Source organism: Colossoma macropomum, unplaced genomic scaffold (assembly GCF_904425465.1).
Source record: "Colossoma macropomum unplaced genomic scaffold, Colossoma_macropomum, whole genome shotgun sequence".
In the NCBI taxonomy this organism is placed as follows: Eukaryota; Metazoa; Chordata; class Actinopteri; order Characiformes; family Serrasalmidae; genus Colossoma; species Colossoma macropomum.
Genome location: NW_023494807.1, coordinates 18,912,871 through 18,937,996, shown reverse-complemented (window position 1 = coordinate 18,937,996; position 25,126 = coordinate 18,912,871). Strand labels below are relative to the sequence as shown.

The 25,126-nt window shown below is 40.4% G+C and overlaps 1 protein-coding gene across 1 annotated transcript in view; it reads left to right on the top strand.

Annotated features, from left to right (window-relative positions):
* The window catches only part of LOC118796980 (receptor-type tyrosine-protein phosphatase mu-like), a 269,176-nt gene that overhangs the window by 25,836 nt on the left and 218,214 nt on the right, over window positions 1-25,126 (top strand). Inside the window, exon 2 of the mRNA XM_036556162.1 lies at window positions 23,531-23,653. Coding sequence (XP_036412055.1) covers window positions 23,531-23,653 — 123 coding nt within the window. The remainder of the gene's footprint in view (window positions 1-23,530; window positions 23,654-25,126) is intronic.

Below are 25,126 nucleotides of genomic sequence, written 5' to 3'. Positions count from 1 at the left end.
TGTGTATGTGTATATATGTGTGTATGAGTGTAAATGTGTGAAAGTGCCTGTATCCGGCCCTGATCTGAGCCTTCCATTGCAGACAGATTGATCAGCTCTGGGACTGAGTGATTGTGCAGCGCCTTTTTTGACCACAAAGATCCGTTAAAGGGTTTTGATGTTTCTTCAGAATTTAGCTGCTTCTCTTCCAGACTCCTTTCAAACCTCCCTCCTCTCCCCCTCTTTCTGTCGCTGCTCCTGAACCCTCAGCTACTCTGGCCGAGGCCTCACGCCAGGCAGCATTAGCAGTCTGTGTGTATTTGTATCGCTGGGACTGTGTGTCTGGTTAACCCCAGGGTTTCTATGTTGAGACCCAATGCTCCCTGCCAAGCAGAAGCGCCCCACCGCCAGTGATGGAACACACTCATGGTATATCATAAGAATTAGATACTGTTACACACAGACCCAGAGATCAGAAATCGGCTTTAGTCCATGGCCTTGAAGCTTGGAGATTTTGTGTGTGAGTGTGTGTGTGTGTGTGTGTGTGGTGAGTGTGTGTGTGTGGGGGGGGGGGTATGTTTATTGCTGAGCTTACAAAGCATCGCAGTATTCCTTCATCTCCACTAAAGTGTCTTTCAATGATACTCTGCCCATCATTGCCTTTACTAGGGACTTTTTTAAAATTATGTAAGTAATGTTTGATTTTTACCGTCACTTTCAAATGAATAAGAAAAAATACCCGCAAAGCTATTTGTTACCGTAAAACAACTGTTTGATATTTTGGGTATATTTTGCAACACTTACCTTCATGTTTGTCAAAGTGTCTTTCTTGATATGAACTACCTAAGTAATGTCTAAATAATAGTTTTCTTTTTTAAACGTAAGAGCTAAAGGTGGTTTAAACACCTGAGATGTTTGGGTGTGGATGAATGCTGCCTTCACAAGGGGATAAAATATCTGGGGTTTGGCTTTATTCCCAAGGTAGGGCTTTTATCAGTTGTTCCTTCATTTTGCAAATTTTGTAGACAACGATAGCTAGATGTGAACTTGATCAACATGCTCATTTATTACGTTTCAATAAGCTAGGTTTCTCAGAACGTTTGATAGACAGTGAATATAGCTATCTTTCAGGGTCCTGGACAGTGGTGGTACGAAACAAATCAAGTGATTCAGTCCATCAGCTAATTGTTAAAGTCTAAACTGGTTTCAAAATACAGCTTTAGAATGATAAAGAAAGCTGCAGCAATATCAACAGTGAAGATACACTCTCTCAGACTACCTGGGATACAACAGCACGAGAAGCTTACCAAGGCAGCAAGGGACAATGAGCTTCTTAAGCTCTGTCAAAAAAGTCATTAGAATAGAAAAGAAAAACCTTTCACAGTTACAGGTCTGCTTGTAAGGATAGTGCTGAATTTCTTATTCATACACCCTCTCCACACAGGTGTGGAAGCATTTTAGTTCGGGCAGGCATTTGTCTGGGTGCATCTTGTCACAAAATGTCTGGATTATGCTTTGCGGCCTGCCTTTGTGCTGGCCAACTTGATAAGTTGTGTTGGCTGATAGAACACATCTCTCTCTGCCTTTCTCTTTTTCTCCCTTGCTCCCCCTTCTCTCTATCATTCTTTCTTTCACTGCCTTCTGTTCTGATTTTGCTTTTCTGTGCTCCATTCATGAGAGTGCCAGTCAGAAAGAGTGTGTTTGTGTATGTGTGCGTGGTCGCCTGGCTGGCGCGTGGCGATGAATAGAGCAGCAAGAATAGAGGGTGTTGTGGCATTGAACTTGAGTTGAATGCTTGCAGAGTTGCGCTTAGGGGTTTGTATCTCTCTCTCTCTCTCTCTGTCTCTCTTATTTGACCCTTTCACCCACCTCGTCCACCCCATCCCTCAATCCCGTTAGCGCAGCGGCAGGTAAACACAGCTGAATGCCCTGACGTCAGCCAGTGACGTTGTCGTGGAGATGGACCTGCCGTCCAATTCTCCAGCCAATTAAATGATAAGATGTTTGGAGGTACTCCCATGGGAACAGAGAAGGAGTTCTGAATGGCAGTGCTGCGATTGACAAAGCAACTTTTTTTTTTAGCTCTTATCGTAGCTGCAGTGCTCGTTCAGCCCGTGCTCATTTGGCTTGTTCTTTTACTCCCTAGAATGCCAGTTTAATAAAATCTATGTGGCAAATACAGGGGTTTTCAGGGATGAGGACAGACTGGGGAGACAAAACTGACATTCTTGTTTACTAAGTTATTTTAGTTTATTTTTTTAAAGAAACATTATTTGGCCAGGTTTCTCAGTTGTCCCCATTTCCGACAGTTAAAGATTCTCTCTCTACTTTTTAACTGTAGAAGATGCTACAGCAGGGCAAGGATCACAATCTCTGTGAAATGTGAAGTCTACTATTAAATCTTATCTTAAACTACCAAATGCAATATAAAGCACCGCTAACTGCTTAATTCTGTTTCCTTGACCAAACAGATCATTCAGATTGGCAATGAAAGAACAGCTATGGACTAAGTGTGGCTGTGGTAGGAGCTTTATTCTGAAAAACTAGCACAATTAGCATCTGCTTCTTGAGACATCACAATGGAAGTAAAGTCCATTGCAGTCTCCCTACAAAGCACACACCATATGTTTACATAGTTATAGTCAACAGTAGTAGCACTTGTGGTATTTTCATATTTTTTTACATTGTCTCTTGTTTATTTCTTTGAAGTTTGATTATCATTGTTGATGTTATTGTGCAGAAATCATGTTTAAAATTGTTCAGTATATTTTAACAGTGCCATGATAATACCAAAGATCATGATAGTTCTGGTCACTGATTAAATTTAAATTTTTAAATTTTCTTACTGTGTTGCCCCTAAATCCTACTCAAGATTGTAAACTGTAAGCAGTATACTGTTGGGGTTTGTGGGCTCGGATGCCGTAACATCTGTTCACAGCCCTCTCACCTGTCCCTGCTCCGTTCCGGAGGTCCACGTGGTGCGTTCCGTGTCGGAATCCAGAACTGCAGTCAGTCATTCTGTCACCTCTCAGGGAATCTTAGTTCCGCCGCCCGTCGCACAGCTGGGCCTTCGTTAAGCTAGGCGGCCAATAAATAATACAGGTATTACTGCATCACCACACAGTCCTAATTATTAATCAAGAGCTCAGGCTTGCAGCACATGCGTGTGTGTGTGCATGTGTATGTGTGTGTGGCATTGACAGATGGCTGCTGTAATGCTGTAAACAGACTGGCAGCGAGTTAGTCGGGTGGTGGAATAATATGACACTGGAGTGCTCTTGACAGGTACTTTGCAAAACTATTAATACTGAAGATTTTAAATACATTTTGCATAGAGTGGAGAGGTAGGTATTCTTTTTTGTGTTGGGAACAGATGCAGACAGAGATTTTGAAGGAAAAATGATAAAGAACCCTGTGAATTAGTGAAATTCCTTAGTGTGCATTGCATGAGTGTGTGTAAAGGTGTGTGTGTTTCTGTAATTTACATTTAGCATCATATCTTTTGGTTTATGTGTGTGTATCTCTATTCTTCAGTACTGGATGCACACACAGGTCATAGTAGGTCATGCACTGCAGATGGCCAGTGGAGAATTCAGCCATTAGTTCAGAATGATCCAGCTTTTCCTCTTCAGCATCTGGATCTGTGCATACTTAATCACTCCTGAGTACTCCAGCCTACTTCACTCACATCTAATCATTAAATATTTTCTTGTATAGTTTGATGTGCCTCCCAGTAACCCAACCAGATGGCTATGCTGGCTAAATGCTCATAGTCACATTTGAAAAAATTAGACATTTGTTCACTTTCACAGCAGAATATTTCTTCTTGAGTTGGTGTTAATTTGAACCTGGAAGTCTGTGTGGAGATTTCTGAATAAATAAGGACTAATTTACTCAAACAGGGCTCCAAAATGTGGTGGTGTTGTCATCTGTTTCTCTATAAATTAAAAACTTTCTTTTTGAGATTAAATGTAGGTTATGTTGAACATTTCTTAGGGTATTATAAAGCTAATCAGAGGTATTTGACTGGAGGGTTAAATCAGTTAAATGAGAGGATGTCTAGGGACCTGGTTTGTAGGTAAAGATCATTTATCGAGGAGGTTTCTTGAGGAAAACAACCAAGAGAGAGAGAGAGAGAGAGAGAGAGAGAGAGAAAAGAAAAGCGGAGAAATGTGCACAAAGACACAGAAGAAAAGGGAGGAGTGTTGAAGTCACAAACCCATACAACCTTGCTACCCAGTAAAGCAGAGTATTAGCTCCATGAGGTGCGGTTATGATGGAACAGTGAATGGGAAAAATAGGTCAAGAGCCTTTATACAAAAATTGGATTTAATAATTCAAAACATTAATAAGGCTTTAGGGCTGGCGGGTAGACCTCATTTTGTTTTAGGCACAATTAATTCATGCCACCCAACTCTTGAAATTTGAATCAAGTCAGGTGTGAAATGTTATTTGTTTTGTTTCATTCCGTCATCAATTAGAGTCTGTGCACAGGTCTCTCTACAGTGCACAGCTACCTGGGTACACAGAGTCCACGTTTCTCGGAAAAAAACGTACTGTATTGACAATGGCATGTTAACAATCCACTAACAAACATGATGCTCGGAAAAAATGAAGAAAGCTGTAGTTTTCAGATTGCATTAAAGTGATGCAGCTTGGCAGGGGATCCAAAAGGAAGGTTTATTATTCCTTCACAGCTCAGTGGGTTAAAGCCACGCGCAAGAGCTCTGGTGTTTATGAGTCAGACAAAAGTGTGCCGGCTGGGATTTAAAACGCTCTCTGCACAACATCTGAATGAATCTTCATCATCTGAAATTGCTGGCTTAAACTAGTTTAGGGTTAATGTGCCCTTAAAAATGGAAACACTTGTGCTGTTACATTTGTTGAAACTAGTGCAAATGTTGCTGTGTGTGCTGATAACCTGTGCTGCTCCAGGTCTGAAAAGATTAGATTGTAAAGGCTTCTAATTAGCATGTATTTTTGTTTTCTGTGATTTCTGCACTGGTGAACCGACTCATATTACAATATAGCAATGTATATGCAAAAAATGAAACACAACGATATTTGTGCTTGTTAGCTAGAAGACCCATTTAATTCCTTATGCTGGATTACAAAACAGCTCCAGCTCCCTCCGCGACCCAAAAGGATAAGCGGCTTAGAAGATGTGTGTGTGTGTGTGTGTGTGTGTGTGTGTGTGTGTGTGTGGATTACAAAACAACTCATTGCTAAGCCCACTACACTAACTAGCTTGAACACATGGAAAGGTACGTGACCTGCGCTGTATTGGATCCAGTGTCTCCCTTCTTACAGCAGGGTTCAACAATGGTGATTGCCTGAATGACCGGGGGGTGTAAAATGGGACGTCGGGACAGGAGCACGACAAATAACTTGCCCGTTTGGGCAGGTTCATGTTAAGTGGGGTGCACATTGTGTTAACAGAACAACAACTGAGGCCAAAGTCAATACACTTGAATATATAACCTTTTGCCATGCAAAAATGGTCTTATCTATTTTTGCATATCCAGTCAAAACAAACCAATGGTATTATTTGTTAACAAATGACGTCAAAGCGAGGTGCGCAGGAAAATGCTGGCGAAGCGTGAATACGAAGCTAATCGTTTTCCCTCTATGAAAAACTCAGACTCTATTGAATTTGACTCGTCTGTACCTCAGTTGTTCTGTAAACTTTCTAGGAAATATTCTAACAAGGCAGATAAAAGTGTTTTTTTTTTTGTCTGTACTACACAACGTTTGGAAAACGGTCATCTGAGTGTCACAACAAGCCTCTGTGTCACGTTGCGTGTATAGCAGCAAAAAAAGCATATAGTGTGTCTGGGTCGCTCGACATATGCATATGGAGGATGAACAGTGAAGCACATTCCAAAGTGACCATGTTAGTCACAACAGCATATCCCATGGTCAAAAATGAAAAACCTGTTAATGACTATCCACAGGAGGTAGACCTTCAAACTAAAAGCGGACTGGAACTTGGTAGCCAATATTGTACTGACATGGCTGGCAGAAATTAAGGTTATATTCGCTAACTGAGGCATGCAAATGCGAATGTTAAGTTTATTGATAACTATAGTGTGATTATATTTATAATGAAACAGATACAATTTAATGAAGGAATTTGAGCAGTGTTATTAAAAACGTTGTGTCAGTCATTAGGTTTACTATGGTGATCTACGGTGATTCATGGGAAGCTTGTCTGAAAAAGCTTGTATTAGTGTTGTGGCTGATGCCCCTACTGATGCCAGCACAAGAGACCTTGAAGGCACACATTTGTGGCTGTGGAGGAGCTACAGGACAGTACTGCTGTTATGAAACCTTTGCTTATTTACAGCAAAAAGAAAATAAGTTCAGTGAAAGTATATTGTGAGAATGTACACTTATTTTGAGAAAATAATCTTTATAAAGATTATTTAAAAAATTATCTTAACTAAAGATTTTAGCTTATATGTGCTTATTCATATTTGAATAGCACTTTGAAATACAAAGATTTGTTTGGGACAGTAGAAATTTGGTGCGGGACAATGAACTTTCAGGTCACTTGCTTGACTTGGCAGGTTGGGAAAAAAGGTAACATTGAGTCCTGTATAGTCTCAAATTTTAGGTGCTATAATATTTTTCCTAGCAGTTCACAGGCACAAAATCTTGGCCAAAAAGTAAGTTATACGAATTCAAATGTACCGTTTGCTAAATGGTTCTTCTTAATATTCGAAGTTAGCAAGCTGGCACGCTTCTTTAATAAGGTTAGCAAGCTAGTGAAATATACTTCTTAGCTAAAGCTAATGCTGCTTGCTACGAATCCTTGTTTGTGTCTCTGGATGGTCATACAGTCGCATGCAAAAGCTTGAAAGCACCCCCGGTTAAATTACATTTTGTTGTTTCTCAGAGTGAAAACAAGTTAAGACATACTCTACAGGGAGAAACTTCTTAGTGCACAATTTTTATTTATTTATTTAACATACTGAAGTATAATATTCTAAAAAATCAAATTAAGCAGTAATAGTACATTAAAATGTGCAGAATTGTGTTTTCTGTAGACATTGTGTACTTATTTTCTCTTGGATAATCAACAAAACATGTAATTTGACCGGGGTGTCTGTGACTGCACAGGCAAGACTTTCTGTTGACAGACAAGTGTTGGGAGCCATCTGGCCCAGTCAGATTCCACTCTATTCAATTTCAGTGTTTCTGTCACCAGGCATCCTTATGAAACGACCCTTCTTTTGACCATCTATCAATCAATATCTTGGGTTGTTATGACAAACTGCACGGACACACCCTCACTTCCCAAAGTGCTTGGCATCTTGATTATCATGAGCTCATTGTTATCGAGGTACAGTATAGTTTTATAAAAATAGTTTCTATAATCTGATTAGACTTACCAGCGCCATTGTCCAGCACAAGCTTTGGTGACCCCAGTAGTCAGGTTAAGACATCTCAGGCTTCTTGTGTGTTCATGCCTTTGTATTGTGCTTATGTGTATGTGTTTGGTGGATCCTGCTCCGCTCTACATCCCATCCACAGGCTGGAGCAGGATTAAGCTCAGTCTGGGCCACTTCCCGCTCTGCTTGGCTTGTGGCATTAACAGGTTAGTGGGTTTGAACTGTGGAAAGGAGTAAAACCCCCAAACCCCCGAAACATGCCTGTGGAAACCCCTTAGGGGATTAGGATCTCAATATCCACACATGGGTACCCTTTGGGGAAGGCCCACTGACCTGTCGCTTCCTCACAAGGCTTGTGTGGAAAGCCGTGCACTATGGGGCCCTACAGCATACCTTAGTATTTTCTGCTCTGTCTGACTATGACTGCCAACATGAATTTGTTGCTGCGCATTTTATCGCAGATGAGTGGCAGCAGCGTCTCATGTGCTCTAAACAAAAGCAGTGAATGAGAGCCTTCCAGTTCACTTGCCACATCACTTCCATTTGATTTATTAATAAGAGATATTGGACGTAAATTCATTATTGATCATTACAAATACTTTGGTTTAAAAGTACGAAGTCACTTTAAATAACAACACTGAGTCACCTAGTCACTTTAAAATGTGTATTGTCTCTGTATTCTGTGTATATTTTGTGTATATTTAATATATTTCAGTTGGTTTTTCTTGTATTTTTATTTTTACTTATTTAGTTTCTGTAGAGTGATTATCTGAGCCTCACCACAAGCATTTCAATGCATAAATGTCCTGACATGTTGTGCAAATGACAAATAAACTTGAAACTTGAACTTGAAACTTGAAACTTGAACTCACACAGTGAGAAAATAGAAATGCTGTATAGAAAAAAAAGATGCCCTCTGAATCGTAATCGAATCGTGAGGTGCCTAGAGATTCCCACCCCTAATATATATATATATATATATATATATATATATTATATATATATATATATACACCGATCAGGCATAACATTATGACCACCTCCTTGTTTCTACGCTCATTGTCCATTTTATCAGCTCCACTTACTATATAGGTGAACTTAGTAGTTCTGCAATTAGAGACTGTAGTCCATCTGTTTCTCTACATACTTTTTATTCTCTAGCCCCCTTTTACCCTGTTTTTCAGTGGTCAGGACCTCCATGGACCCTCACAGAGCAGGTGCTATTTGGGTGGTGGATCATTCTCAGCACTGCAGTAACACTGATGTGGTGGTGGAGTGTTAGTGTGTGTTGCGCTGGTCTGAGTGGATCAGACACAGCAGTGCTAACTGCCATGGGCTGCTATGCGACCCAAGGCTAAAGGGTGTTGTTGCCTAAAGAGAGCTGCTGTTCCTTCTGTATATCTCTTTAATGTTCATTCCCTTGACAACAACCTGGACTAACTAAGGGATTGGTGAAAGATCCTGACTCAGCCATTCAGCTTTAAGGGATAACATTAGCATGTTTATAGTTGTTGTATGTGCATTATCTGCGTTTTTGTGGCATACTAGTATAAGAATTATTATACAAATGTTACCTTATTAACACTTTAAAATTGTAACCAGTATAGCACAAACTATTAATGCCTCCCCTCAGAATACTAGCATTACATATTTTGCAGCGAGCATTGTTTATTACTGCTTGTCATCCCACACCACCAACGTGTTTCTTACTTCAGTTAGGTTCCATCTACTGGCGCTAAAGCACTTGTCACTCAGTTTTGTTTGCTTTGTGGTATCCATATTCTCTATTACTGATACCGTATTTGATTGCCAGAAAAGGATGGGGTATGGGTAACATTGCAGCTCTGATGATGATAATGCTAATTTCCTTTTTTAGTTTATTAGAACATTCACCATTATAAAAGTATAATATAATAATAATTACATAATTATATGATAATTTTAGAGTTTGGAATGGCACAGTGGAGTTTCGCCTGATCCATTCAGACTGGTTTCTTAGTATCATAGAAACATACTTCAACTAAACAGATGCACAGCCATTTTTAAAAAAAATTGGTTAAACAGTCAAAAAGAAACAATTATAATACATTTTGCTTTCCAGCTTTAGTAAGCAGTACAGTTATTTATCCTTACATATGGTCCTTACATTCTTGCTTACCTATAAATTAAAAGCTTGTTGAAGGTCTCAAGGTCTCTAAGTTGAATGAATGTAGCCAAAGCATTGAACCTGACAAAAACAAAAAAAGATGAAAATATGTGATTTGTGTGCTGTCTTGGATTGTGTGGTGGGGTAAAATGTTCTATACTGTCTAATTGGCTTGGTTAAAGTGGTACAGCTACTGACTGATTTCGTAGGTGAGTTGAAAATAACTATAAGACCAATTCCAGCTGTTCCCTGAATTCTCATTTGGCTTACCGATCTTTTCATATTCTGCTGTGATGAATAATGTGTGATGGGCTGTCCAGAGGGTTACTGCTGACGTAGGCTATGAATACATTTTTTCTGCAGTCTTCAACTTCATTCTTATAACTGCTGGGATTTAAATCCAAGTTGGAGTCTATTTGGCAACCCAGTACTGTATCCAATATGATCCAACCCAGCATGGTTTTAACCCAGCTGGGTTGGATTAATGGTTTGACACAGCGTGCTGATGTCATGTGTGGAGAGTGATGAGGCTGGATGTAAGTGCGAGCAAACTTTAATAAACAAAAACAAACTAAAACAAACACTGAGAATGATGCCAAATAACAAACTACAAGGCTTTAAACATGAAACACAAGAGCAAACCAAACACAGGGCAGACACGTAACCATTGCATATAACAAGTAACATAGACTAGACAACAAAGGACTGAAACAGAGCAAAAGGGAACACTTGGGAAGAGGAGAAGACAAGAACTACAAACAGGTGGGAATGCTAATAGGGAAGGTGGGGGAAAACATGGAGCAGAGGAACCAAAACAAAAGCACATGGCTAAAAAGCACATGGCTACAAAACAGGGGAAGAAACAGCCACACTCTGAGGGGCATAGGAGAAACTGTGACAGCAGAGGTGTGCATCTTTATACAATTGTTCGGTAAAACCACCTACATTGCATAGTTACAGCTAACCAGACTGGGTTGAAAATGTAAAAGTAATTCAATTTCAGAATTCTTGGTCATCATTTCAATCAGTATTGTTAACGTTAATGTGTACACACTTATACAGACATACAAAGTCCAGTAACAATGCCACATAAATAAAAATAAATTTATTTATAAATTATTGCTAAAAGTATCATATATGGTGCTCAACATATTACCTATGTAATTCTTAAATCTGTTAATTTGATTTTGTTCTCAAATGTTTTCAGCATGCTGAATATTAAGTGTGAAAAGTAGAATTTGTGATAGAAAGTCTGATCACCAAATCAGCTCAGTTAGCTGACAGGTTAGCTGTGTAACTTGGCTGGTTGGCTAACTTTGACCAACTACAATAAATTTATTTCACAATTAAGTACTTAAGTACAACACAAGTCGAAAAGTTTTTTTTGACATTCTTTTGTAAATTCTGATAAATATAACATAGTAAGCTACACTAAGTTACATCAGCTATACATATATATATATATATATATATATATATATATATATATATAATTTTACAGATTTCTGTCTGCTTTCAATTTAGTCTTTGTTTAACTGTCTCTGTTCTTGTCAGCTTTCTAATGCTCTGTGAGCAGAAAAATTACCATTGGCTGGATTGTTACTTGGGATGCAACAACGTTGTCTGTAGTATCCGTGTCTATACACTACGCATATAATTGTCTATTCAAACATACAGTGTGAGTTGTCACCAAAGAACAAGATGCCTGGTTTTGGAGGACATTCATCTACAGCTTAACCAGCCAACCAGCCAAAAAAGGACTCTGAAATGTATTGAACAAGTGAGCTCCTCAGATTAGCCTCAGATGTGGTTCCTGCTGTCACTGTGCAACAGACAGTTGTTGAAAGAGACAGAGGAGTAGTGGGGATCAAAACTATGAAACATACTTTCATGTCATTTGAAATCAGCTAGATTTTAATGATGTACCTGCGATTGTGATTTAACTGTGATTGATTGTAATCACAGGTGTGAATGATTTACCCTTAAAAGGCCAGTTTTCTTACATACTTCTATAACCTAAGAATCGTTAACCAATTTGCATTGGAATCCCTGTAGTTACTGAATAAAAATTCTTAGTATGTAATAGGCTAGGCATTTTAAGGGGTCCCATTACTAGGCGCTAACCCAGTGGCTAAACTATCCAAAGAACTATCCAGCAAAACCCAGCAAAATGACCCAGCAGGCAGAAAAAACTGTTGCTATTACATGTCTGATCACTCATCCCTTTAAAACCTGAGTACTATACATTATATATAGTATGCTTTCTCTGCGTGAGAATGTTAGAATTTGTTTCCAGTCCTGCAATCATGCTGGTAGTACTGCGTGTCTCAATACAGAATGCTTATCACCCATGAAAACAGTTGACACGTTGAGTAACTCACAATTCCCATGGATGTCTTTAGCCATTGCTTTGGGAAAGCCTCTGCATTGGAGAGATCACAAGATTTCCAGTTCACTCACTCATGATGAATTGCACCACCTTTTCATTTTCTGCCTCCTAATTTTCTAATTCTCCGAAGTGGAATGCTTCTCCTTCTCCTGTTCACTCTGAGAGAAAATGATGAAGAGAGACATGAGGAAAGAAAAGGGAAAAAACAGGCATTTGTTCTAGATCTTAAAGACAACAAAGCATGTTAATGTTCTTGTTTATCTTCATGATCAAACATAATCAGTTTCCCCCCCGGAGATGAAATCTCATCAGACTAATTTCTGGCATTCTAACTTTGCGCATTTGACAAATTAGACTCGGAGAGCACAGGCAGGGTGAAAGACAGAGGGTAAAGGAAGCTACGAAAAAAATATCACTGTTGCCGGGATGCATGAATCTTTTCTTCCTCATCTTTGTCTTTGTTGTCTTTTTGGGGGTTTTAGTGGGTCTCTTGGGGGTTTTGTGGCAGATTAAAGAGATGGTCCTGAAGGCCTAGGCACCCTTGGACTTGGAGCGGTTTGTTAACTCTGGAAGCCCAGGGTTAGTGTTTGGGGCTTGGTTAATTGATATTGTGAGCTAGGGGGTTTGTTTTTCGTCTGTAGCAGCCATGCAAGGTGGTCTGGGATCCCACATCGAACAGTGAAAGCAGAAATCGGGCTGCTTGTGAAGCGGGACCATATCGAGCATTCCCCTTCTAGACAATCAATGCAGACCCAGATGCACTACAAGGGGCTGCGAAACCACACAAACGGAAAAGAAAAACCACTTCAGCCGTAAAAACGCATCGCCTGCCAGAGCAGGGGGAAAAAACAAGATAAATATAGTTATCATGTTGCATCTGTCATGGCAAGCCACACGATTCCGAGATGAGGATTCTGGAATGCTCTATTGTTCTCCCCAGGCAAGGGTTCTGGAAGGATCCATTGTCTGTGTGTTACTGCTGTGAGGAAGGAGGGACAAGAGGCTGAGAGGAATGTGATGTGTGTGTGTTAAGGTTGAGGGGGGGTGTTCGATTGCTCTTCCTGCTTGTTTTTTATTGTCCAAATTGAAGCAGAGCCACTAGAGGCAGTTGGCGGGGTGCAGGCTGGCTCTCATGCATTCACATGAGCACAGACAGGGCAGTCACACACACCGCTCTGCATCAGCATTCCAGCCCCTGCACCGGAGACAGGGAGACCAAGAGCATCAAATTATGGCCAAAAGGACCCAAGGAATTGATCTCAAATAGCTCCCCATCAGACCTCAAATAGTCACCATTAGATCTCCATCATGCTTAACTAGTATCAATCATGCTTAACCAGTCTCCATCATGCTTAACTGAGCCATGGCTACACTCAGACATCAATTTTCTTTCCGTTTTCCGATTGGTACTTATTAGATTCCAAAAGGCTCATTATATATTGACAGCTGTTAAATGATGTAGATAAACATCACGACTTAGAACACTTCTTTTTTGCTGTCTCTCTTCTTTCTTATCCTCTCTCTCTATTTCTCTCACTTGCCCTCTCTCCTTCACTCCTTCTTTCTTTCCTGTTCTTTCTTGTTCTTTCTTACTCTCTTTCTCTCTCTTTCTCTGTTCCCCCTCACCTTCTCTTTGTCTCCCCCTCATTATCCCTCTTTTTCTCCTCTTTTCTCTTACCCTCTTCTATTCTTTCTCCTACAGTCTCTCTCTCTCCCTCAGCTTCTTGCTCTCTCATTCTCTCTTTCTTTCCTATTCTAACTCTTTGCTGTTCTCTTTCACTTTTTTATGTCTCTTTCCCTCACACTCTCTTTCTCTCTACTTCCTTTTCCCTCTCTTCTCTCTTCTCACATCTTTTGCTTGTTTTTTTGCTTCTCTCTCTCTCTCTCTCTCTCTCTCTCTCTCACTCACACTCTCTCTCTCTCTCTCTCTCTTACTCTCACTCTCTCTCACTCTTCTCCTTTCTCTCTTTCTTTGCCTGTGTGCTCTGGCACTTATCAGCTGAAAAGAGAAACGACTGGCTCAGCCAGTGGGCCAGATTATCCGTCCAAATCTCTCTGCCGACTTCTCTGTTTCACAGGGCCAATCGATGGCTCTGAGCGCCGCAGCGTGATTGATAATGATATTGAGATTGATCGTTTAAATCCTCTCCCCCCTTCAAGTTCAAAGTCCCCAAACCGGCCGTACATCAGCACGTATACATACACTTCAGCACAAGCGAGAGAGAGAGAGAGAAAGAGGGAGAGAGAGAGAGAGAGAGAGACAGCGGCTTGGCAGGAGCTGCCAATAGATAAGTGAAATAAGGAGGCGAGTGAAAAGAGCCGGTGGTCCCTGAAGGCCCCTGCGCAGGCGGCTAACCCACGGTGGCCGCAGAGAGATCCAGCAGGCGTCAGGCTTTAAATTACCCGAGATTGGCTGGTGGCGGGTGCCTTTGGGGAGGCACGGCCTTCGTTAAAGAGGAGGAGGCGGTGAGTGGAGGAATGACCTGTGATTTCCTACAGGAGTGGGATCAGGATGGAGCCTGGTAATTGCTGAATTGGCTGAGGGGGGAAGAGGAGAGAACGGTGCAAATATCTGCTGGAGGAAGGAGGAGAGGGAGAAGAGAAATAGGCATAGGATGAAAAAAGAATGAGAGACGCATTTGGTGTTAGGTGTATACACATGCATAGTGATATATAGTGTTGGTGTTTTAATTACAGTGATAATATGGACATTAATTCTCTATAATTGGACTGCTCTGACCTTCATTCAGGTCATTGCACATCAGATTTTTTTTTTCTCCTAGGTTATTTTATGGCTTTATTGACTGAGAATGAAATGTTACACACACACACACACACACACACACTGAATGAAGCTACAGTGCTGTGACTTCTACAAGGCATAAAATAGAGAATGTATTATATATAGCTCAAGAACTCTTGGTCTTTTAAAAAGTGTGATCATGGTGCTATCAGATTTCAGCATTAAAAAATGCAATTCCATAAAGGCTCCCTGTTTATTCTCAGCTCTCATGTGTGTGTGTGTGAGTATGGTCTCCCATCATTGTGTACCTCTGAGAACTTTTCCCTGCATCTCGTAATGTTGAAAGTTTACTTTTGTTCCAGGTGCAATAACAAAAGGCCTTTTAAGTCTGACTGGAAAATCTTTAGGAGAAATTGGCTCCTCTATTGAGGGGCGGCCGTATTGATTCTTGCCCCTGGCTCGCTGTGCTAAAAAGATGGATAGATTTCTTTGAAATGCTCAGATTGTGAGGCTCTAAAGACCATTGTGTGTTCTTACACTGGAGGAAACCTGTTTAATAACATATAGCTTCAGCCACCACCTTCCTGTAAGCCATTTATGGAGTCTGTAAGTGGGGAGTTGACGGGGACGAATGTGCTGGGCACAAGAGTCCCTCTCTCTCTCTCTCTCTCTCTCAGAGAATGAAATCTCTTTAAAGCAGTTCCTCCTCTGACACACACAGGCCTTGTCAATTACTGGACCTGTCGTTAGCAGTTAGCTTCAGTGCCTACCTGATGCCACTTAAAATAGGGAGAAGTGCTCTCAGGGAAGTGTTGTTCTAGCTGATTACCTCACTCTCTTAAACACGATGCTCTGAGGCATTCAGACCCCCTTGGTATCAGGAAGTGATTTTTTTTATGTCACATCAGTGATAGTGGAGAAAGGAGGGATCTGTGTTCTTTTTGCTTTTCAAGATGCTATTTAGCTGAATGTCGAGAGTTTTTAGCAACCTGAAGCTAAGTAGCCATTAGTGATGGAATCTCACCAAGGGTGCAGATTTCAGACTTGTTACCAGTGTGTCAGGTAGTGTTATACATTTTAATGGATTTCAATAGAGCAAGATGCATTCAGGGATTGCAGACAGCTGGCATACAGAAAAGGAGAGCAGAGTGATTCATTTGAATGCGTGATTCTTCGCAGGCCCTTTTGTTTTGATTTGCGGGAGTCGGGCCTGTTTGACTCCCTGGTGGTAAATGGTGAAATAATGCATTGGCATTTCATTTCAAGGACAAAGGAAGCGACTTCCTCTGAAAAATGACCTCCATTCTCACACATACGCACACGCGCTGCTCTCCCGAGATTGAGTTTGAGACACCTGTGCAAAAGACGAGATTCACTATTTACTGCAAAATAATTGTATCAGGGGCTGGGAGTGAGGGAATTAGCCCCAAGGACCTTTTCAGGAGGCCTTGGATGGAGCACAATCAATCAATCAATAACTGCTCCAGCAAATAAGGCCAGTACAAGCGAAAGCAAAATAACACAGAACAAACACCTGTTTCATGAGCCGAATACTAATACTTCTGTGACTAATCTTAGCTAATTCAACTGCAGCCTCACAGAACTTTGCATTGTTGTACTTTTTAACAAATCTGCATCCACTTTTTAAGGCACTCATCTGATACTATCACTACACAAATCAAAACTACTTTGAGAAGCTTAGAATAAGATACCGACAATTTTAATTACTAAACTACATATTCAGGTAGGTCAATCAGTAGGACAGTCAGCACCAGACATAAATTAGTCTATCCGTCCAGCTGCATGCTGTCTGTTCTGTAAAGGCTGCGTCCACCACACAGCTGTGGCTCAAGATCCTCTCCACAGTACTAAGCCATAATTACCACTTGTGTGGTAGTGACACTTTGTCAGAAATTCTTATTTGCATGCCCTCATTGACGCAGTGCCTTGGCTCTGTCTACCTGTCTGAATATGAAACAGAAAGAAAGGTCCTCTTTTTGTTTGGGTGCAACTCTGCTTACTGGGCGTGCATGTGTATGTGCTGGAGGTCTGGGTGGGGCAGTGGGGTTGGGAACGGTATGACTGAGCGGGAGCATTGATGGAAATAAATTCGGTCCCCATGACTCCAGACCCTGGACTAAGAGATTTATGCGCATTTTTGGGAACAAACATACATTTGCGTAACGCAAACACGGATGATCAATGGGCCGACATTAAGTCAGTGTTTGCGAACACATGCTGCGGGCCTCACACACGCTCGCGCACACACACACAAACACGCACGCTAAGGGCCTCACGCTGGCTCTGAGCGCCTCATGTAGGGCAGAATCGGCCTTTGAAAAAATATAAAAGATTAGCGGTGTGTGAAGTATTCAGCAGAGAGCTTTCAATGACAGCCCAGGCTCTTCTCGGCGGAGCTGCTGTGTTGGAGGCTGCCAGGGCCCCCGTTTGCTCGACATTTGTCTTTTTGATGTATGACACTGCATGTTAAGCAGTATGATAACCTGCTCCTGCTCCCCAGAGCCACATCATTCAGCCTGAAATGCAAGGCTGGCAAACAGCGCACTTACGGAATAACGCTAAACAGGGAGGTTCCTCGCGAAAAGACTGACATGAGTCGAGTTCGAGGGAAGAGCTATTCCCCCTCTGGGGCCCAGCTAGGCAATAGCAGCAAACCTTGAAGCATTGTCAACACTACCTGCTGTTCTCTCACTTAATAATACAAATGCAGATGGCTCAAATGCTTTTGGGGCACCACACAAATATTAGGTCACGCCATGCCCCCTTCATCATCACCAGAAGTGAAAAGTGCCAGGTCAACATGTTTTTGAGTGGTGGTTTGATTGTGGTATGAACTAATTGGTAATGCCTTGCACTGCTGCTTGCATACTGGGTTTGGCTGTCCCTCGTGAAGCTGCTGGAGCATCTGGCAAGACAGCTGGGGCCACAGAACCGGCCCAGTGACCCGGCTAACTTGAGCTGGGCCCTCGTTAGGATGCAAAGTGTGATCTGTTAATATAGCGCTGCTGACTAGCTCTGTTCATTAGAGAAGGACTGACGGATACCACTGTTGAGATCAGTACTATCATGAAGTTACAGTCTCATGGGAGATATCTTCAATATCTCTGTAGTTTCTCCTAGACAACCGTGAGATCCGATGGAAAGGCAAAAGAGTACTTAAGTCTCCTACTGGTCAGTTAGTTCTCCTGAGCAAAAGTAATCTCACATGTGTAACCTCTCTTAAATTTTAGTGTAGATCTCAATAAAGTGACACATTGTGTTTAGATTTGCCAAGATAATAATAATGCTTATGTTTATCTAACTAAACTATCATCTGTCTTTTATCTCTCGTGTGTCTCATGTCTCCTTGTAATGCGATGCCTTCAAAGGAATTTTTGTCTCCTGGGCCATTAATAAGCAACATCTGAGTAGTAAAATTTTCCTCTAATATTTTTTTTAAACGTAAGTATATCATATTTGGTGGTAAAATTTTTGTCGTTTAGCCTGCCTGGTTTTGACTAGCTACAAAATAGTCTAGCTTGAGTAGACCTTTTACCTGAAATTTCAAAAAATAGAAAATCTAAACTTCACTACTTTGAGTGGCATATTTACCAACATTCAGTAAACACATAAGTAGAAGGTACATAGATAGGTCAATTGGTGGGCAGTACAGGCCATGCTGCCAAGACATGCAGGACTTTTTAAGCTGATCAGATGCTGAGAAAGACTGGCTGGTATTAGTATCTGTGTTAAATATCATTGTGTATTGCTTGTGAGAAATGTTACTGGTTCTGTTCATACTGTCAATAGAAGAGTGCCAAGTAAATATTAACAAAGAATTTGGGAAGGTTTCAGTTTGATTGGCTAGCAGCTCTGTGGTGGAGAATATGTACAGCTGGCCCGAAACTGACAATTATCTCTTCAGCCAGATGCTCAGTTAGTTACTAAACATTTGTGTGCAAGAGACTTGGTGTTGATTTGAGAGATGCTACCCAGCACTGGTATTCACATAGCAGAGATCAGATTCCTTCCTTGTTCATGATCTTAACTACAAAATCTGATGATAGTTCTCCATAAAGGCACCTGTTTTACAGTAGTATTGGACAGTGTACACAGTTGAGGGTAATGCACTGTACTGGAAACACTATACACCAGCATTCTTGCTACAGTTGTGTGAATTACGTTGTAAATTATACAGTTATATATTACACTGTTACATTGTTAATTTTACAACAATTATTCCAAAAAAACACCATAGAATGTGCACTGGTCGCGAGTAGGGGTGTACCAATCATGAACTTTTATGACCAATTCTGATTCTGATTTTTTTTTACCAGCAGTTTGACTGATGGACAAACGTGCATGCACTTCAGACAAGTCTTCAGAGGAGCAATACATTTTCGTAGATAACATGCCTTATTAATATAGCTCAAATATGGGTCCTAGGATCTCTTACTAGGGGTCAGTTTTACTTAGCGTACACCGTAGAACAGCAGAGAATCTACAATTGAAAGAAATCACATGTATTTGAAGTAAACACCCCGAAAACAAAGGAATTAACATAGTTTTGTTTAACATGCTCAAAAAACTGCTAACAACCTGTTGAGCTAACATGCTTCTCCACTAGTATTTAGAAATCATTTTCAATTTAAAATATTTACAGAACTATGACATGTAAATCTTCTCAAAGAAGAGAGTATGTTACATCTTAAATCTTTAAATACCAAAACTGGCATATATTAAACACAGTGTTAAATGCCCATTAGTTTAGTGCCAATGCAAATTAAAACATCATGAACTTACTGGAATATACCATGCTTTATGTTAGTACAGGTTGTGTCAGGAATTCAGAGAGATGACTGTTGTTAAAAGAGTGATGCTTTGCATGAATGACATGTTATAATTTAAAATAGTTTCTCATTGGCATAGTTGAATGCTATTTGTTTAAAAAATCAGATATAGCAAATGTCGTAAAATGCCATCTGTAATTAAGTTCAGCCAATGTAGGAATGGCCAAAAAATAAATGCAGCTTCCATGTACCGAGCTGGCTCGCAGTATGTACACCATAAAATCCCTGCACAGATCTGCTGAAATTGTCTAATTAAATCAGCAAGTTGCTCATAAGATTTTAAGAGTGAAAATCTTCCAATTCGAATTCACAACTAATTGATATCCAGTTTGTTTGGAAGTTAGAATCAGTGGCGGTAATGACTAACAAAATGCATTATTGCAAGTGCAGCAGTTTAGACTGTCATAAGCGTTCTCTTTGCTGGTATGAAAGGGTTTTGTGCCACATTCCAGAGAACATAACTGTAACCTTTCTGCATGTCTCTGCCAGATAGAGGAGCTTCTATTGCTACCTCCAATGTCTCCTGGCAGCACGGTGATAAAAAAAGGGGCCATTCACCTGCATTATCTCTCTCTCTTTTCACCAACTCCTCCTAAATCTTCACCTTCTCTATCTACTCTTTCAAAGCAGACAAGGGGCCAGAATACATCAGCAGAGAACAGTAAGCGCATGAATATGGAAGCAGACAATGGGAGGTATCAATCAGCAATCAACGAACAGTCTGCCTTTAAAACCCAGCCAAAACACGTACAGTAAGGGTGTGAAAACCGAATCCTAGACAAAGGTGTAAATTATTTCCAGGTAACGATTTTTGAGCGTATGTGTACACACACACACACACACACACACACACACACACACAAATACCTTCACCCATTGAATTCACACTCACATGCTTACACGAAAGCAGAAGAATGCCATTAGTTGGAGAGACAGGCCAAGTGTTAATGATGCTCTGTGTTGTGTGTGTGTGTCTGTGTGTGTGTGTGTGACAGCAAGAGAGCAGACTGGGGCTCATTTGCAGACTCATTTGGCTGTTTGCTGTAAATGTCATCTCTCAGATGAAGGCAGAAAAACAAAGAGCACAGTTCACCCGCACACACACACACACCCGCACGCACACACACACACACAAACACACAGAGAGCAACATACGTATACTACAGCAGCTGCTATGCTTCAGAGGTGATGATGGATCAGTCCTGGCATGCTGATACACACTTAATACAAACCCCTGAGAGGGCAAAAGCTCCACATTTTTTGACTTTTTGAGTTGATGCATGTGGTCTGTGGTGTGTATGTGTGTGTGTGTGTATGTACATGTGTGTGAGTGAACAGAGGGGGTGGAGGTGTTACTGTGCATGTGTTTGTGTGTGAACGTGGGCGAATGAATGTGTCTGTGTGTGTGTGTGTACTGTGCTTGAGCAAGGCTAAGACTGAGAGGTGCATGCGCTCATGTTGCTGCTTCTGCGTAGATTTATTATGAGCTTGTGTGTGGCTTCTTAAAATATTGATGCATTTCACCTTTATTTTCCATTTACTGTGGAGTGCATGCAATTTTTCAGGCCCATCTTAAGGTCATTCAGAATGCACTTAGCGTGTAGCTGCGAGGGGAAAAAAGCCTTCCCCTGGATTCTTAAGTGACATGGTTAAAATTGTGGCAATAATCATATCCCTGCACCTGCTCTCTTCTGCATGTTTATGGTTTAAGATGCACTTCCGTAATGGCCCATCATGCTAGTTCTGCAACAAGCCATCAAATGGTTCTGTTTGTGTCTTGCACTGAGGCCTTTTCTTCAACTACACAGTTTAAGCTAAGCTCTGCCTAAAAAAAGCATTTTCAGCAGAGAATCTCAATTACAGTGAAATGATTTTATAAACCTGGACAAGCCTTTGTTTGTGGCAAAGAAATCAGCCATGTACTGTAGGCTGGGTGGATTTAAGACCAAATTATCATCATCTTTGCATGGGAGTTCTAATTCCCCCATTAAAACTGGTCTTAATCTCTATGTGGTAAATAAGTAACATGCCTATGCAGGGAGAGAATCCTTACTTGTTTTGTAACTGAAATTAGAAAACGTTTTATTCACTAATGCATTATGTAGTAATAATATACATAGGCCCACATGCAGAGTTTTTATTGTTTTAGATGATTGGCACGAATAGCATTTAACATACAAAAACATAGAACACACAGATAAATAAACAAAAAGACAAATATCAAGGTTCATAAAGACGTACAATGTTGAAGGTGCAAATACGTGGATAAAAATGTATGGAGTCTGTTTAGTGTGGTAAAGTTCGTTATGTACATGTATGAACTTGGGGCTGACCTATATGAAAATTTTGTGACACTAATTTTAAAGGAGAATTCCACACAGTTTTCAAAATTTCAGCATAATGAAATGGTTGGGATGTAAACAAAGTCATTCAGAGTTCGATGTGAAATGCTCCATTCGAGAGAAACTTGCAGTCAGATTTGTTTACACCTCTGGTGATAGGAACCAGATTACCAAGCATTTAATGCCTCTGAAAGCTACCTCACAAAAAGTTATTACATGACGTGGTCATGAAACATTGTTTTGCGATAGTTTTATGAAAAGATTTTGCGAGCTTAAAACTTTTGCAATTTAAAAACGCTTTCATGGTAGAGTGGTACATTCAGGGCAATTTAAGGCAAAACAGTCCACGAGAAAAGCTGTTTTTTTCCAGATGTATGACTATTTTGCCATTACAACATAATGTTTAAAACTTCAGAAGACATGTATAGGTTCAGTGGTCATTTTGGAGAGTGAACAAAATGGCTGTATTTACGTATATATTGCAACCCTTGTTCCTGTCACCATCACTGAAAAGAAATCGGTGAATTTCTAAAAAATGAACCATCACTTACACTTACTCACTCACATTTAGCAGGTAGAAGGTTTGCCACAAGCTATTTGCACTGATGTAGGTTTGCATCATAAGAGTAGTACTTCACACCAGTGACACTGTGTGTGGCAATTAACTTACTTTTCTAATTTTTTCTATTCATAGAAAAGGCATTTTTGTGTTTTATTATTTTGTCCACATGCTAAAGTTTAGGTTTATCGATTTGGATGGATTTTTCATAGTCCAGCTTGTATAGCTGTGATAGAAACCGGCATGTTTTTTGATGTTTGTTTTCTTGTTAGAAACTTGATAAACCTGAATATAGGCCAACCAATATTTTTGTAGGGCTCTAATACAAGCCCTGGGATCATATCCAACTTCTGACAGTGTCAACATGAGATCACTTTCTGCCTTTCATGTCTTGCAATCCATTTATGTCACAGTTTCCACTACACAGTTGTCCCTGTGGAACTGATCCTTACTCTTATCACTTTGCTTCTGAATGCTCAGGCCATATTGGCTTTGCCTGAAGTTTTCAGTCGTCCAGCTAATACCCTTGTCCACCATGTTCTTTGCTTCCCTCTGGTGTCATTAAAATAATGCTACGCTAACAGTGGACCTGCACACAGTTAAATGCATCATGTTGCGTGTGTGGCTAAACACCGCCGGCCCATCGAGTGGCTGCAGCTGTGTCTGTTTGTGCGCGCATTCATGTGTGCGCACGCATGCATCCCGCGGGAAGGATTAGGATAGATGAGAGCTAAACGTGAGATGATCGGCGAGGGAAGTTTGGTCACATGCCGGCATGAAAATGAATCAAATTTATGCCCGATGGTGCGGCAGGAGCACAACGCTTAACGATGATGGAGTTTGGACACTTCATTTCTGTCATTGTGGAATTGGCCTGCCGCGCGCCTAATGATGGTAATATATGTTGCGGCGCATCTGGCGCACCCATCCCTCTCTCCATCTCACTTAAAGCCACTCTCATTGTTTGGCATATTGCATTATGAACGCCAGGATTAGAGGAAGGAACGAGGCGGAGGGCGGGAGGGGAAAAAAAGGGGGGAGAGAACATAATTTATGTGTTCATTCATTTGCGGGACGAGTTAATGGAAAACGCTACAGCAATCTAAATTCCCTTTCCTTTTGTCACAGGCGATTGCAACTTCGAGAAGCCGTTCGCCGCGTGCGGCTATAGCCAGGGACGAGATGACGACCTTGACTGGGAGCAGGCCAACACCAAAGAAAAGCCTTCAGTAAACCAGTGGATGCCTCCGGGTGAGCCTTAGACCCACAAAGAAATACACACATAGTGCTGAGCGGTACTGATAAAATTCAGTGTCAATATTTTCAGGTACATCACCGTATCACAGAAATTGATAATATTTAAGTTGCCATTAATAAAGTTCAAAGACCCATGTTTCCTGAGTACTACACTATACTAAAAGAATAGTTTACAAACCTGACCCTTATTTTGATTGCACTGTTTTGTATTTTTTCTCCTATAAGTACACCAAAGTGAACCTTACGCACTGTTCTAAACATTAAGACAGAAAGCAATGTCATGATATTTTGTTGTATAAATATTTTATTGAAATTTTATAGCAATGCATTTTTCTAAGGATATCATGAATGTGGTCAGCACTTAAAGAACAGTGACCAACTGCATTGTTTCATTACAAAGAGAGCATAATTTGTCCTGTTGAACTGGATTTACTGTAGCATACAACGTAAAACATCATTGTATTAAGTCTTTCTTGACAGCATTTTTTAAATGTGGCACCTCTGAGGCTTTTTTGTGTTCCAACTTATCAAACTCATTAAAACAAAAATGTGTATGAGAATGTACATAATAATACACATATAAAACACATCATAACATGCTATAATGCATTGTAAGTTGTAAGTGTTAATAACACTTTATAATGTCAGTGCCAAAGACACTCAGTCCCAGCTTGCGTAGCACATCATGACTAACAAACCTGCCTACTCATAAACACACGCTGAGTCACACCATAATTTCTTTTAACAACTCATGAATTATTCTTATCTAGAGTGGAATAATAGCTTATAGTCATTTTAATGCATTGTAACATAACATATATATACAAATGTATATAAATTTATGTATAGTAATTATAAAGTACTTGGATTTGTGAGCTCTTAGTAAAGTGAGACGTATTTTAGACTAAAGGAAACTTTATTTACACCATATAAACGCATTCTAATGTGTTACAAAGGTGTTCATAGTTTCTTATAGACATGATATTCATAGTTTCTTATAGAAGTTGTATTCACAGAAAGAGTTGCCCAAAATGTTGATATGTTTTCAAGTCTCATGATATTATATTTTTGCCAATTTGCCCACCCTTAGATATGTTATATGGTCACCCTACACACACACACAAACTGTTCACGCAGACATACCCATAAATGTATGGATTTTGACCAGTACACTCATACATATGAACATGTTTTAGCTTTTACTAAACATGACAAAGTGTTTTTTTTTCTTTCCTGTTTAAGTCCTGGGTGATTTGAAGAGGTGGTGATGCTTTCACAAAGCCCCTGCCTGATGGCATAAGGGCAAAATAAACACTGTGGTACTTACTCAGCAGCAATAGTCAGGCTTTAGAACTACCTGGTATACACCAACAAAGCCCACATATGAGCGGATATATGTGAAGAGATGTTAAGAGTTTGTGTTTTTCATATGGGCATACAAATCCAAATGAGTTTGCAATGCCTATA